Source organism: Labrus bergylta, chromosome 15 (genome assembly GCF_963930695.1).
Source record: "Labrus bergylta chromosome 15, fLabBer1.1, whole genome shotgun sequence".
In the NCBI taxonomy this organism is placed as follows: domain Eukaryota; kingdom Metazoa; phylum Chordata; class Actinopteri; order Labriformes; family Labridae; genus Labrus; species Labrus bergylta.
Genome location: NC_089209.1, coordinates 25,154,431 through 25,170,852, shown reverse-complemented (window position 1 = coordinate 25,170,852; position 16,422 = coordinate 25,154,431). Strand labels below are relative to the sequence as shown.

Here is a 16,422-nt window from a genome sequence, read left to right as displayed (position 1 = left end):
GAAATATGATTTTGTTTGGACTTGTGATTATGGCTTATAAAAAGTGTAATGAGATAACAATTAGTTAAATCTACTTGCTAAGATTCCAGTTTTTGCAGTGTATAAATCTTTTCTTCTGGTTAAAGTTGCAGTTTGCAGTTGAACTGATTGACAAGAACAACTGCAGCAAAACATTCAGCATGTGGAGCATCACGTCCAGAAGAACGACCTCGACATTTAACCTAATGATCAAGAACAATGCTCATGTCTGTCACGCTGGAAAAACAGCATGTGGAAGTGTCTGCATGTGATGGACTCTCCCAATATGCCTGGTGATAACCACATCAGGTCAGCAACACACAGATGGTCATATCCTCTCTTATACCACTCAGACAAACACATGACATACAATAACATTTCAATCACTGCACTGTTTTAAAACATATCAATGGCATGACCTTCTGAAACATGCAAACTTATTCATGGAACCAAGTCGCCCATCACTTGGCTTAACCATCAATGGCCGTTGTATCTAGAAGAAGAAGAAGATGTCCTTATTAATCCTGCGGGGGGAGATTCAGTTTTACACTCTGTTATTAAAACATGTTACACACACATAGGCTGAAATACACACACATGCACAAACAGGATCCGACGTTCATGACCTGATGGAGAGATGTCAGAGGGAGGGCGGCTGCCCAGCGTGGGGGGATTTGGTGGCAGTGCTCAGTAAGTGTACTGGCACCTCTCCAGCTACCAGACTAATGTACAGATTTGGTCCGCACCGGGACTTAAACCGGCGACCCTCTGGTTCCCAACCCAAGTCCCTACAGACTGAGCTACTGTTGCCCCATCTACAAGCTGTTAAGCTTTGACAGATTCAAACATTCAAACTGCCTGTTTAATGTACACAGTCGTCCATGGGCTGTAAAAACTGTTGCTTAGATTTAACTCCCAAAAAAACATTTTCCAACCACTTTTTGTTAGTTTCGTGAACTTCTTCTTTTTTTTGGTTTAGGGATAGGTTAAACTTTTTAATTTATTTTTTAATTTATTTTTCGAACATATTTTAAAAGTAAACATAAATATTACAAATAAAGCAAACAACAATCGGAGGATACTTTCTGTAGTGGCACGATTTCTATTAACAGTCCATGTTTGAAAAGTGTGTGAAAACAAATCCAGTCCTAATCCTTTTTTTCTTTATAGCTTTAAAAGTTTATCCATGACCCAAGCCTTTAAAATAAAGTCAAATAATTCAGATAACTAGCTCAACAAATATCATTTATTACACTCATTACTGTGTAGACGGTACCGACCTTACACTGAATCATATTGACTCTTCAGTTTTATATCTGTTAAATATGTTTATGAATGTTTGACATGTTTTCATTTCCTCACTGCAGCTGTTCCATAAATTAACCCCCTCTGTTGTGATACAGTGTAGTTTCACGTTGGTCCTCACTGCTGTTTTTTAACTTAAATATTCCTCTGAGATTGAGTCTACTTTCCCTATGCTGAAAAAACCCTCTGGATACTGCTCGGTTACCAAGGATTTTGTACTCTGTACATGATTTGGATGGTTTTAAAGTCCACCAGGTCCTTACATTTCAGTGTATCCAGTTTGATTTAGAGTAGGTTTGTTGGTTCTCTGTAGGTGGATTTAGTTATAAAATAACAACTAACCAGAATGAAGTCTTGGATGTATCGACCACTTGACCCCCCTACCAAACAATGATCCAACCAACGACAAGCAGACAACACCAGAGTTTGTTGGAGCTGAGATTTGTGTAACTTAAATCATACTACTGTTTAAATTTACAGGCTGAGAAACACATCAAAAACAAGTATTTTACTTTATACTTTATCAATTTTAATGACTCTAAATGAATGAAATCTTACATCGTGGTGTAAGTAAATGACACCCTTGATTAATGAAACCCGCCTAATGAATGTTCGACTACAGGCTGTAGATCATGTAAGTGACCACACTCAAATATTCAGTAAACGCTCATAAATTATTAGACGTTTTCAAACCTGGAGTCTTTGTTCATAATGAACCTCAGCTCGATAATTTTAATGGATGACGAGGCAAACTGGGGGAAAAACTGACAAAACAAAGACAAACCCCAAAGCTAAGGATGTTTTTTATTCTCTGCAGGGACTAAAGCAAGTGTCACAAAGGAGCCATTGTTCCTTGTTAACCCTTTGAAAGGGTTTTGTTTGACGGTATTTGAAGTGAAACCGCCTCTCTAAGGTCTTTTGGGGGAACAGCAGCAAATGTGGACAACCCTCAGTGCTCTATGGGCTTCTATGGTATGTTGCTGGGTCAGGCTGTTTTCACAAAAGGGCCCTCTGCTCGTCAGGTATAAAAAGGAAGGTTTTCCAACCAGGTAGGCAAGCAGTTCAGCTCCAAGAGCAACCACCAGCCCCAGCAGCACCATCAGCAGCAGCAGCATCGCTCCCAGCGACAACACCTACCTGGCAAAGATGACCTCCAGTGGCATGAACATGATGAGCAAGATCGTCTTCTACGAGGAGAGGAACTTCCAGGGCCGCTCCTACGAGTGCATGAGCGACTGCCCCGACATGTCCTCCTACATGAACCGCTGCCACTCCTGCAGGGTGGAGAGGGGCTGCTTCATGGTCTACGACCGCACCAACTTCATGGGGAACCAGTACTTCATGAGGAGGGGCGAGTACGCCGACTACATGAGCATGATGGGCATGAGCGACTGCATCAGGTCCTGCCGCATGATCCCCATGCACAGGGGCTCCTTCAGGATGAGGATCTACGAGAGGGAGAACTTCCAGGGCCAGATGCACGAGCTGATGGAGGACTGCGACAACGTCATGGACCGCTACGGCATGGGCAACATCATGTCCTGCAACGTGATGGAGGGCCAGTGGCTGATGTACGAGCAGCCCCAGTTCAGAGGCAGGATGATGTACATGAGGCCCGGAGAGTACAGGAGCTTCATGAGCATGGGCTCCAACAGCATGAGGTTCATGAGCATGAGGCGCATCATGGACTCCTGCTACTAGAGAGAGACTCATCGTGGTGCAGCGACTAGCTACCGAAAAAAACGAATTGAAGAACAATCAGAGGCAACAAAATGATAAAGAAGACTGAAAGCTGATCTACAATTACAGATGTCTTCAATAAAGAGAATCACAACAATGAAGATAAAGAAACACCAATAAATTATTTTAAATTTACATTTTATGTGTTGGGATTTATTTCTCCTCTTCTTTTTCTTCTTCTTCTCTTTCCACTTCCTGCAGTTTTTAAATGCACCTCATTAAAATGCAAAGTGTGGGGGTCGAAAAGACCATCCATCTATTATTTATAAAGCTCTTCCCATTTGGGGTCAAGGTGGTTGGAGTCATTCCCAGTTCTCTTTGGGCCAAAGGTGGGGTACAACGTGGACTGGATCAAGGTCAGTCACTGGGCTGACATTGGAGCCGTTTTCACACGTGCACTCCTGAAAATGTGTAGATCATTTCAAGAGGACTGCTCAAGATTGATTGACATATTTACAGACAATTGTAAGCACGGTGTATCGTTTTGGTTGGTTAAAAATGGGACAGGGACTGTTGAATTCTGGGACATATTAGTGTTTTATCGATATATGTGGGGACTCGGGACACTGAGCTGGAAAACAGGATGGACTGGTCACATCAGGACATATGTGCACCCTTCTTTAAAAGGTCATCAAGCTCTTCACTTCACAGAAAGTTGGCTGGTTTTTTAGTTAGGCCTCTTTATTAAAACCCATATATGGCCAGGCCCCTGTCCTCGGTTGACTCTTAAAGAATCCGATTCATTCTTTATGAAAATGATTTGTCCTCAACTCGCCTCTATTTTCATGATTAATGGTCTCCCCGAGCATTACTTTTAATCAGCCTCTCATTGCGTCTCTTCCAGTCCTTGAGAAGAAAAAAAAGAAATGAAGAAGTCTTTAAGTGCAAAAACCATCAGCGAGGTTAGAAACTACACACTGACTGAAACAACTCACAAGAGAAGCGGATGCATTCAAATAATTGATTGCTCATTTTAACAGGAAGGAAAAAATTCTTGTAATTCTTGTAAAACCCAGCAGACTGACGGGAGAGTTCAGCCGCCATGCAGCTCTGCAGTAATCCTGATCAAGTCCAAGTGTCTGTGGGAAAGTCACACTCTCATGTTGCAGGTCAAGGTGTGTCTCTTTCTCGACCTCGTCTGTTCCCTCTCTCTCTCTCTCTCGCTTCATTAGCAGGTGTAACAGCTCTCAGCCTCCCTGTCAGGCCTAATTAGAGCAGATCCAAACAGATAGCTCTCATTAGTCAGGCTGCTTCATGCAGGCAGGGAGCCGGGATACAATACAGCCTGTGGCTCCTCCGGGGTCCTGCCCACTTCTTCAGAGCAGCATTATATCTGTGACCTACATATCAGAAGATATGACTAAGACATTTTAACTCTAATACTCCAAGTCCATGTCCCATTAACCCACTGACAGAGCAGAGAGTTAGGAAGCTGCTCACAGATCTCTTACTGAGAGCTGAGATCCGTCAAAACCAAGAAGCCCTGACGGAAATTAAAAAGTAGTTTTTTTTTATGATGCTTTTTATGACACAAACATTTAAAATTATATTAAAACTCGACACATGAGGAGCAAAATCCACAGCCCAGATTTGCACACACATATGCACATTCTCAGCGTTGCATGGCTTGATAATCTCCCAACACATTTCTCTACAATAAGACATGTCATTCAAAAACTGATATCTCTGAATTTTCAGCGGTAGGTATTGGTCTCAAGACAACTTTTTGAAGGCCTCATCTCGGAATCAAAATCATTTTTACTCAGTCTTGTCTCGGCCTCAGTCTTGGCGGACTCCAGATTTTAAATCAACTCCACCACTGAAATGTTATTTTTCCACGTCATTACTGGGATTCGAAGGAAAACACCTCTTTCAAAAAGAACAAAAACCTTCAACTCATTAATTATTTGACTTTTATCCCTTCCCGGTGTTACAGTCTGCACACAAAATGAGGATTTTTCAGTGATATTTATTGATTGTCTTGAAGGCAGACTCAGAGGGCAGAACAAACACCTAGCTGTGGGAGTGTCACCCACCTGGGGGAGAGGTTACTGCCCTTTGTGATGTCATGAAGGGAAAATCTCCAAACGGCCTGTTTGAGCACACGTTTACTGAAAAGTAGAGCAGGAAAAAGGACGGAGAGGATGGACTTCTCTCATCATTGGGGGGTTTGTAGACAGACTAGAGACACATATTAGTGTTAGAATAAAACATGATAAAGTGTAATTTGCGCTAACCACTGTGCAGCCCGGCTCCTACAAATTAATTAAAAATGATTAACAACAAATGGATTGACGGACGTGTGCACAGCACTGATTAGAACATTTAAACTACCCACCCTGAGTGTGACATCACAGGACGCTGTGGGAATATGGCCTATTGCCTTACTGCAGTACATTCCTGTTATTACTGCTCCTTTATCTTTTTGAATTGCAGGACACCTTCTCATTCCTTGCTTGTGTTCAGTCAATTTATACACAGACACGGTATATACATGATGTTAGTCATATCGCTCTGGTTCTTGTGGTAGAACATATCTTTTGAAACTTTTTACAGATATAATGAAGCACCTTGTTTGCCGGGCATCAATCTGGGCTGCTGTTCTTTGAAACCAGACTGGGTTGTGTTGAAGCAGCAGAAATCATTCATAACCTCTTCGTTATGTTGCAATGAGAGCAGATTGTTGCTAAAGGTCCAAAGAAGGGTGAAGGAACAAATAGAAGTTAAAAACTTCAGTTTAGAAGATTTCCTCAAGCTGAGTTTTGGTCTCTTGTGTGTCCCCTTTGCTTCCTCCTGTGTCTCTGGTGCCGTGTGGAGAGATCACAGGGCGAGAAAGGAAAAGGGGGGAAATATCTTTTCTCACATCCTTTCATGAAGAGAGGGCCACCATCTGCCAAATGCCTCCTCACATCAACTTTGCACCATTGAATGCAGTGACGGTGCAGGACTAAACCACACAATACTGGAGCCACAACAGCTGACACATCAAGCTCTTCAATTGATTCATTTAGCCGTCTCAGTTTTTTTTCCACACATATCTCTTTACAAAAGACCGAATGTGACACTTCTGCCTGGTAGGCAAAGATTGTGTTTAAGGAGCTAGCTACAAGCAGATAACAGCAAATGTTTTTGTCTATGATGAAAGAGGGAGGCAGTCGACAGCTGCAGAAATTATTCATGGATTGTGCTGAAAATAACTCTGTTCAATGTTTTAATACCGCCTTCTGTGATCTCGGGCGGTGATCCAATGTGACAAGCTCCTGTTTGGTCGAAATCATCCATTTGTGAAAAGATGTGAGCGGGCTAATCCCAAACCAAGCAATGAGCTCATCTCTATGGATCCAGTGTTTATTTAAGCCTGGTAATACGAACAGTGACACAGGTCGACAAGGACATGAGACTTCCTGTAAAAGACAACATCATGAAAAACTACATCATCAGGGCCATTTAGTCCAGCTTTTTGTCCTGCGAGGTCTTCCTTTTTCCAGGCAGTTTATAATTACATGAAAACATCTTAAAATTGTTTTAGTTCCTGGTTCTGAGAAAGTTAATGTTTGGAACTACTATTTCTAAAGCTGTTTAATCAACATAGAGAAGTAAGAAAAAGGCCTTTTCCAAGTCAGATGTTCTTATTTCAGGCATTTTATCCTTTCACATCTATAAAACAGAACTATGAGCAGGGGCGTGTTCAGACTCTTTTGACTTGGGTGGCCCAACTGGGGCACTGATTTATTCAGAGGTGGCCTGAAGTGTGATGTGTGAAACACACACAACCAAATATCAATTATTAAGCCTCAATTCTCACTTCACCAATCATATCTACTTCTGTAGCACGAGATAACGGCAACATTAGCTTATTTTTTTTTAATGACACAAAAAGAAGATGTATGTTCAAAGTCACAATTTAACAGTACTTTAAAAAGTGCATGCTGACCCCTGCACACTAACTTGCAATGCTTTGGTACCAACACATTCTTAGTTAGTTCATTGCAAGTCAGGTCAGCCACTCGTCTTATTGTGAGTAAGTCTCATGATATTGAAAACAGAGTTATAAAAAATTCACCCCTCGTACAGTGTGGGTCAATAAAGATGTTTACTAGTCAGTATTTTTTTGTATTAGGCCTTACAGGAGCAATATGTAACTCTAACACCTAGTGTTTAAAGTGGGTACTGCAGTCCAAATTCAAAACACTGGAGAGAACTTATCCCCCCTGCCCCCTAGGTTTGCGAGCGAGTTGACAAGTCGTGGACATTGAAGCTTCAGTGTTTATCCAGCTCTGCATGGGTCTGTAAACCTTTCTGTGTTCTAACCTCTCTCCATTTTTCAAAATCATCTCCAACATTGATCCTAGTTTGAGCACGTTTCTGCTCGTGGAGCTTCTTAGAAACATGCAGAGGCTTTTTAGGTCGGGTACAATCACTTCTATCTGAACCACTTCTCTTGTCCGCTTCCATCGCTGCAACACCTGTTGACCTGATAACTGCTCTCATATCTGACAAACCGAGGGGCGTCCAAAACGGCCGTGTGGGGGTGTCTTAAAAGTGCCTACCTTCTCTGGTCCAAACAAATCCAGAGCATTCAGGAGCAGAATCTAAAGTTAGAAGGAGGACATACTGGCTGCTGCATTGTTGTCAGAGAAGCCAGCCCTTCAACATAGCATGTTTCATTAATGTCTGATCATGTAGTACCTGTGTTAAAATGTCTAAGATACTCTGGTACTTAATTTAACTTATTTTACTTATATTAACAAGTAATATTTCCTCACTAAATCGCATCTGTTGGCCACATTGTAGGTTATTTGGACGCCTGGGCACTGGCAGCAGTGGCTCTGAAGTTAGTCAAAAACCTGTTAAAAAGAAACAGGGTCTGGCAGGGGATGACTGCAATCAAGCTGCTTTTGTGAGTCACATCAAGACAAGTCTCTTACCGTTTGAAAAACAGCACGGGGTGAAGGAGGCCAGCATTTTCAGAGGCACAAACAGCACTGCTGGGGAAACCACAGCAGAGTGCTCAACACAAGGCTCGACTGCAGCAACAGCAACAAAAAACTGAAAACGTATGAATGATGGATTTCAGAGTGGTCACAGGAATATTTGGACAATGGTGGGAAAGGATTAGACACCTCAGGGGCTTCTGGGTGGTTCATTGTGTGTGGAGGTGGTGTGTGCGGGTCCCAGACTGTGCTCACATCAGCTCACACATCAGTCTGTGATCATGGCACAACTTTCACCCAACAGCTGGACTACAATTGGCGAGTCTGGATTTATTAACAGGCTTATGGGTGCTGGGAACTGGAGTCTGTTGGGGGATGGGGGCTCCCTCCTACTTATGCAGAGAAGAGGAGGGAGGTTGGAGGGCTTTAAAGAAAGAGCTCCCCAAACTGTAGAAAAACATCTGAAACCACTTCCCCAATTTTCATGATTTTTGGGGATCAGTCTGTGCCAAGATTTACAACTTTATTTGTCATGTGCAAATTTAGTGAAGGGCGTCTAGTGAAGTAGAAAAATGCCCACAGAGATCAAGTGAAATAGCGGAACAGCAACGTGCAGGGGCATGTCCAGAGGAGTGTCCAGGGTTGGCATGGGCCCCCCTTGAAATTGTATTGCCCACCCCAAGTGCGACCACAAATCCTTGACTTTATGCCAAGAGGCAAATAATAGTCGATGTGATCAGTGCAGTCAGAAGGGGTAAATAAATGTTCTTCATTCTAGTGTGTGCACACAAACTTCAGGCCACCCCTGCAGGAGAGACCGGCCTGAGTGCTGGCAAAGAAGCTGTATGGCTACACAGACATCTGCTCTCTGTAGTCTGTAGCCCTATTCAGACTGGCCACCCAAAGTGGGATATGTACACCCCTGTGACGCCTCTCCTTCAATATGGACGTCATAAAGACGTTGTAACCCAATGTGAGACGGAGGAGCCTCTCTACGACCCTGTTGTGCTTGTGATGGTGTTTCTCACAGGGTGGGCAGAAGAGAAGAGGCCAAATTAGAAAGCTAAAGTCAAAGTTGAACCACAGATTCTCAACTAACCATGTAAAAGTTTCATACTTCAAAACGGACTCATCTTAGCTTCACACCCCTATGACAAGCTGAGCAGTGACAATAGTTGGGTATCACAGCATGGCTAAAGACATGTGAGCTGTATGATCTGTGAATGCAGTGAAAACATTAAAACAGAAACAGGAGCAGTGATACAACCGGTTTCAGAACAAGCCCTCAGGCCTCGCAGACTGTCTGTTGTTACTGTAAACTTCATTTGGAAATAGTTTGCTTTCACTCGTCCCTGCAAATAAAGTCATTTGGTTAAGCTGGCAGATTTATTGACAGCCTGTTTTATGGACTGACTGATGGATTGACTGCCTGTGGGTCTTGTACTGTCAGACTTTACTATGGCACTGTCACCAGTACTCCAACATTTCACCAAATCTTTTGCTGATTACAAATGTAAATACCTTCAACAAGGGAAAGCACAAGCAGCAGTTGGAAGTAATGTTACATTTGAGACCTTTTTCAGGGCCTCAGGCAGGAAGGATCCATTTCAGACGTTGCACTAAAAGCAGAGTGGTTACCATCGCTCTATAGGGTTTCTGACACAACTGAAGGCGTCTAGTTGCAATCACTGGAGGGGTACTTGTGCTCAACACATTCAGTTTTTCTGCACTCTTTGTTTTGCACACCTTTATTTCTCCGGTTGTCATGGAATAAGGCTGACGGACTGGAAAAGCTTGTTTAAGGCACAGAAAAGGGGGCTGAGATGGAATTTCAGACAGATGACCTGAAGGCAAAGATGGGTATGCAAACACATGAATGGTTAAGTTATTATATAACAATGTGAGAGATGCATGTAGCATGGGCCAAATCTATTTCTATAATAAGTGACAGAGATAAGAAGAAGGATTTCTGTTTGATGCATCCACTGGGAATGCCCTATTAATCTACAAATACATCAAGTGTTCAGATTTTGTACGTTTTGCCAAAAAAAGTAGATTTCATTGTGTCTCCTGGTTTGCCTTCATGCTCCAGCTGAAGTTGGGCCTGTTTACAGGGAGAGTAAATGTCATTGAATATATGTTAGATTCACCCCCAGTGCTGAATTCTTCCAACAGTTCCAGATACAAGTGACAAGTATCATGTGAAATATCTCCAGATTTTAGGGGCGCCGGTAGCCTAGTGGCCAGAGGCTAAAGTCCTCGAGAGCGGAAATTTTACTATTTCATCAATCGTCTGCCATTGGTTTCTGGAGCAGAGTTTTGCTGCCCAACCTGTGTGGTCGAATTATTGGAAATGCACATCACAATCATTTTTAATCGACCTTGAAGTAGACAAAAAGGTGGAGCTGAAAAGAGCTGGAACACCAACCGTCAGACTAGCCATGCCACAATGCATAACTCTTCATTTGAATATCTACAAAACAGAAGAGTTGTAAAAAGAAAAATCGCCTCAGAGATTGTGTACCAATAAAGAAATGACCAAAATAATTTATTCTACCAGGCTCTTCTGGTATAGTGGTCATTTTAATGGGGATGTTACATTTAATTTCAAGTGGACACTCGAGGAAATGCATTTTTTTGCATAAATGCATTGTTTTAATTTTTCCACATTGGAGGCCGACGCTTGACAAAGAACTACATGAGAGGTATGTTACCCATGCATCCTCCCCCCAGAAGCACTATTCTCATCTGGATGATTGGATGATTAATGTAAGTCATCCAAAACTGCAAGAAAAAAAGACATATTCACCAAATAGCAAGTTTCCAGCGAGGGCAGAGAACGTGTGTGTGTGTGTGTGTGTGTGTGTGTGTGTGTGTGTGTGTTTGTGATGATCGGGGGGAGGGGGGGTGGATCGCCATAGTAAACGTACATTGTGAAAAACAGGTGTGAACTTGTAGCGGGCCTGAAAGAAGCGAGTATTACAAGAGTGGGAAGAATCTTATTTCACTCAGACTGAAGCTAACAGCTGCACTCCTGTTGTTAGCTGATACAGACACACTGTGTCACATTAACAGCTCTTTATTCTAGATAAATATTTCAAACATCGTGCCTGCAGCCCCCTCGTTGCTTTACAGGAAACAGGCTGGAAGTCGTGTGACCATACAGTTGGGATACATTGATGTAAATATAGAGATTCTTTACCCGACACAGGGCCGACTGTTTTCCTCTGAGAGACACTTGAAGAGTGTCATTTAAAGATATCTACAGTGCACTTATCGATACTCTGATGTATTTTGACTGATTATTCAGTCTTTTTAAAATTGTGTGCTGCTGCAGTCCCACAAAAGAAAAAAGCCAAACCCTCTCAGTTGTTTGACTTTCGTCGGCCCGGCGACAAAGTGAGAGTTGAAAATAAAAGTGTGCGGTTACAGATCTGGTTTCATTGTCTCATTTGAACCCTAAAGAAACACAACCCCACTAACACTGCCCCCCCTCCCTCTAGCACAGCCTGAATGTGTGTCTGTTTTCTGTGTGAATGCTTGCTGAGTATAAATCAATATCTCAATGGTTATGAGGAACTATGACAGAAATGAACGTTGAGTCGACGAGATGGAGGAATAATGCACCGTGATTCAGAGGGATGCAAATCCTGATTAATTCTGATAAGTTTATAGGATTAAAGCCAATAGATCTAACACAAGTAATCCTGTAATAATCCTTCACTTACTGTTGGAACCAGACCCTTTTATTCTTAACATCACTAAGGTGACAAACTGTCATCAAACTGTGAACATGTTATAATCTGTACAATGACGTAACCCCTTTGACCTCGAAGTGAAACTGCTCGCTCATTATTGAAGACTTTACAAAGGAGACCTACATGTTACTCAATGGCAAACACAATCGTGGTATTTTGAAGCATAATTATGGCTATAAGGCTGCGCATCAGTGGTAGAGTCGGCCATTTAAAGGTTATGTCGGGGTTCAATCCCCAGCTCCTACAGCCACATGTCCAATGTGTCCTTGGGCAAGACACTAAAACCCAAGTTGCTCCCGCTGCTTCATCATTGGAGTATTTTTTTTATTTTATTGTACAGGAAAAGTATCTTTGAGATTAAGAATCTCTTTTAAAAGAGCGTCCTGGCCAAGACAGGCCACAGCACAATATACAGGGTTTCACTTCATGATAAACATAAATAAAGGAATCACAAAATATAAGAAACATTCATCACAATGTGTCATTAATCATCAACTACAAGGGATCAAAAAGAGACAATATGAGTCACTTAAATCATCTACAGTCAGATATGTCTGCCTCCAGTTTCATCAGGAGAGACAAGTGAATTAAGAAAATGATTTAGTACAATTTATAACATGGAGATGTGACTTGGCAGAAATAATTTGGCACTTGGACTCTATGGGGTGGTTGATGTGTTTGGAGAATGACAATTCTGAGTGTCGACAGAATAAATCCCCCCCATGGAGTGCAGACCCTGGTGGTGGTGAAGCTGATGACTTGATGGATGATGAATCTGCAGCGATGGGTGGAGATTGGAAACGTCATCATGAAGGAACTAAGGCAGAGAAAGAATCATATTTAAAAAGGGAGCGGAACGATGATAGGTTGAAAATGAGGGAGGAACGCCATGCGATTAGTTAGATGAGAACCACTGACGAGACAGCTGATTATCCAATGACAGCCCAAAAATGACAGCTCGAGAACGACAGCGGAAACATGAGTGAGCGTGCAAAAAAGGATGAATGAGAAAGACCTGATCGTGAAGGCAAATAAAGTCTTCCTGACTGAACTTATGCTAGAACTTCATATCATGAAGGAGTACTTTAAAAAGAAACCAGCTCTTGGAGTATCTTGCAACAGATTCCAAAAAGAGGGAGCAGCATACTTGAACCCCCTTTTCCCCCAATTAAACAGGACTTTAGGGATTCTACTGTCTACCATGGGGCACTGAGGACTATAACCAATCTTACTCACCACTGCTCTTTGGAAGCTCGGGTTGGTTGGTCTGAATATGTTAGTTATTACTAATGATCTCTTTACACAGCAGTCTCTACCATCAGTGTGTGAATGTGTAGGTGTGACCTGCGGTGTAAAAAAAGCTTTGAGTAGTCAGAAGACTAGAAAAGAAATACTGAAGCTCAAATCCATTTACCATTTGTTACACCACATTATGCATATCATTACATTATCATCATGAAACTGACCGGCACAAAGTCATGTTTGTTCGTAAATGTGAGCTAGACTTGTTGCACTTCAACTGCTGTGCCGATAACAAGAAAGTGAGTGACGCAGGAGGTCTGAGAGGAGGGGTAGAGTGAAGGTGGTTGGGCAAATTTACAATTTTGTCTCGCTGATGGGTCATTACGCAAGGCCTCAGAGAAAACCTGGGATTGGTTGGATGCGATCTCAACATCATAACTTCCTGGAGGGACTGAATCATGTGTGGGAAAAACAACAGATATGATGCAGAGTGAGACAGTGAGTACCCAGACTGTTACAAAAATTAATTAATTAATTATTATTAATTTGTTTAATTAAGCCTTTGAAACTGGTCTTAAATAAATCAAATAAATGGTGTGGTACACTCCACAGTGTCGGCACTAAGCTGACAGTTTCTCTCCCTCACTGAATATCAGGGTGAACATGACGCAGGGTTGGGATCGGCCTTGTCCTGGGAGTCGGCCTGGCAGCCTTCATTTGACTATTAGCCACATAACAAACTGCCCCAGCAGGTACCCAGAGACAGACAAGACACTGAGCTGATTGTCACGGTGTTATCTGAGCTCTGTGGTGGCAGTTGGCAGGGTGGGTTTCACCCGGCGTAAATGTGAAGTGACAGTGCGTTATTGTGACAAAAATCGAGCGGGGCCAGTCTTATTCCAGGGAATTCTGTTGGCAGCAGACGGGAACACTGATCACGGCCAGAATTTGTAATGTGAGCTGAACCCAAACGGCCCACTTCCCCCCCTTTTTTTCTGAGAGATGGAAAAAGTGCTGTAGCTAGCAGCAAAACCTGTTACTGGTGCTGTTTTTGAATAAAGATTTGGTTCAAATCCAGGAGGGGAAAAAAAATCCAAGTAAACACTTTGACCTGTTTTAAAAATGTCTTATTCCTCAGTGCGGTTTTGGCCAGACCACGAACAATAGAATGATCAAGATGGAGAACGAGAGCAGACCACTGACAGGGCAACTCAACACGTGGGGTGGAAAAAAAGCAACTGGCAATGAATTATGGGAGCATATGGCACAGGATGGGAGGAGCAAAGAGAGTCACCAGGGCGGCTTAAAGGAGACACAGACGAGAAAGAGCTTCCACTTGCTCCAATGGCAATGATAAGATAAAGAGTCTACATCTTCATATGTGTTTGGTAATCCCCTCATCAACATGCAGGCCAGTGAATGGAGAGGGAGACGGGGGTGGGGGGGTTAGGAGGGAGTAAAGCCCCAGAATTCACTACTCTGCAGGTCAGAGAGCCCTGCACTCTCTCCTCTCGCCGTCGTTTCTGCATCGTCGGGGCATTGTGGAGCTGTTGCCATGGAGATGTGGGTCAGAGCGCTGATGTGCGAGCGCAGCGTGGATTTGGCGCTGGCAGCAGAGTAGCAAAACAGCCGGGGCTGGAGCCGGCAGTAAAACTGTGGCTGAATCTAGGTCACCGGGATTCTCCAGAGCAGAGGCAGACTGAGGCACAAGATACTGCAGGGCGGGGAGGAGGGGGGTGGGGGGGGTAACGAGGAGGGGGTCGATGACTGCCAGGGCTGGGGAATACCAGCTCACAAATTTCTAGCCTATTCAAAAATTAGAATAGGGAGGGATCACAATCATGATTTTTTTTCCACTGCAGGATTAAGCTTGATTGTTGTAGAGGATTTTCGTTCTACCTTTTTCCCCAATGGTGCGTCCCAACCGACTGCAGAGAAGGCTTTTGGATCACATAATGCTGCATGGCTGCGAATTTCACTTTTTTTGCAGTCTTTTTTTTAATAACCAAAAACAACCAATGGGCAATTTGGGATATAATTCTAGGAAAAAGTCCAAAGCATTCTGTTTTTTAAATGAATTTAAACACCTTTTTTGGTCAAAGCATTGACTAGAATTCTTTAATTCTTGGAGCGTAGACAGACCCTCGTTGATGTCAGGGAGTCAATACATTTCATACTGTATGAATCTCTGATGGAAGTGTCCATGTGCAGATAAAAAAAAAACATCCCTTTCTCATAACCCTTTTCTCACCGAGGACGTTAAACCAACTAGATGTCAACAAAAGGAAGTCCCTTATTGGTCCATATTTTGATTTCCACAGCCATGGTTTAGACGTGTGCTGTAACACACACTGTCTCCACTTGTTTGTGTTTGTGTATGTCTGTGAAACAGCCCGTGTCGGTTATTGTTTAACTTTGCAGGAACTCGTTTTTGTTTCTTTTATTGGCTTCCTGCTCCTCTCCCTCTTTCCCTCCGCCTACACACAAGTGGGGTCAAAACAATCCCACAACAAACAAGATAGTTTAGAGCTGGATTTTTCTGACCTCTCCCGGGAACTGCGGGCTTAAGCCATATTTGGACTAATATCACCAGGGGACTTCATGTGATTTAGAAAATGGACTCCCCCATCTGTGTGGTGTGTGAAGCATTTGAAATGAATAAGAGAAGTTTGTTATATACCCACATTTACTGAAATGATCCCAATGGATATGTCCAGGCTTTGTGTTACATTTACAACCCAACTCAACAATAATGGTGTACGTCAACAGCTGTAAGCATATCATTCATCGTATTGTCTTTGAGATTTCACGCCGTGATTTAATTTTTCAAGAGAAGCTTCCTGAATTTGCACTTAAAAGGCTGTTGACCCTTACTTTCGTAATCCGTTATAGTCTCAATGGTTTTCAATCAAGCGGAAATCTCTGGTGTGGAAAAATGAAGTCAATGCGAAAGTGCACTCCTGCAGTTCCTCGAGTGTCCACTTGAGGCTCTCTGCAGAAGCACAGGAAGTCACAAACACACCCATTCAAAAAAGCCTGTTTTTACAGCAGAAATTAACATGTTTACAGCCTGGGTCAAAAAACCTAATAGGTCTGATAAGCTCATGTCTTGATCAGCACACACTGTACGGGGAGTCATTTTTTAAATAACTCATCTATTTTCGAAGGAGTGTAGCTGACCTGATTGACAGGTGGGCGCGGTGTCACGGTTCATCAAGAGGCTTAATTCCTGCCTCAGCTCCAGCTCTCAGCCTGATGTTAGGTTGACTGAAAGTTAGTCTGAGAAAGGATTTCCAGCATGGAGACTGACATCGATGGGACTCCAAAGCGCCCTGCAGGAACAGATGGATGACATCACTCAGACTTCATCCATTCATATTTACAGTCTCTGCTCTCGAACAGAAGAGAGTACTAACAAGTGCACA

The 16,422-nt window shown here is 42.8% G+C and overlaps 1 protein-coding gene and 1 long non-coding RNA gene across 2 annotated transcripts in view; one reads left to right on the top strand and one right to left on the bottom strand.

Moving 5' to 3' along the window:
- Positions 1-2,370: 2,370 nt before the first annotated feature.
- Positions 2,371-3,198, top strand: LOC109986127 (gamma-crystallin M2-like). The gene has a single exon (XM_020636692.2). The coding sequence runs from the start codon at positions 2,470-2,472 to the stop codon at positions 3,022-3,024; it is 555 nt and encodes a 184-aa protein (XP_020492348.1). The 5' UTR covers positions 2,371-2,469; the 3' UTR covers positions 3,025-3,198.
- A 6,699-nt stretch (positions 3,199-9,897) lies between these two features.
- The window catches only part of LOC136182694 (uncharacterized), a 40,613-nt gene continuing 34,088 nt past the window's right edge, over positions 9,898-16,422 (bottom strand). Inside the window, exons 4-5 of the long non-coding RNA XR_010668745.1 lie at positions 16,178-16,329; positions 9,898-12,572 (exon numbers count right to left, since the gene is read on the bottom strand). This is a non-coding gene — a long non-coding RNA (uncharacterized lncRNA). The remainder of the gene's footprint in view (positions 12,573-16,177; positions 16,330-16,422) is intronic.

Coding starts and splice junctions, on each gene's coding strand:
- LOC109986127 (XM_020636692.2), top strand. CDS start 2,470: ATGACCTCCAGTGGCATGAACATGATGAGCAAGATCGTCTTCTACGAG.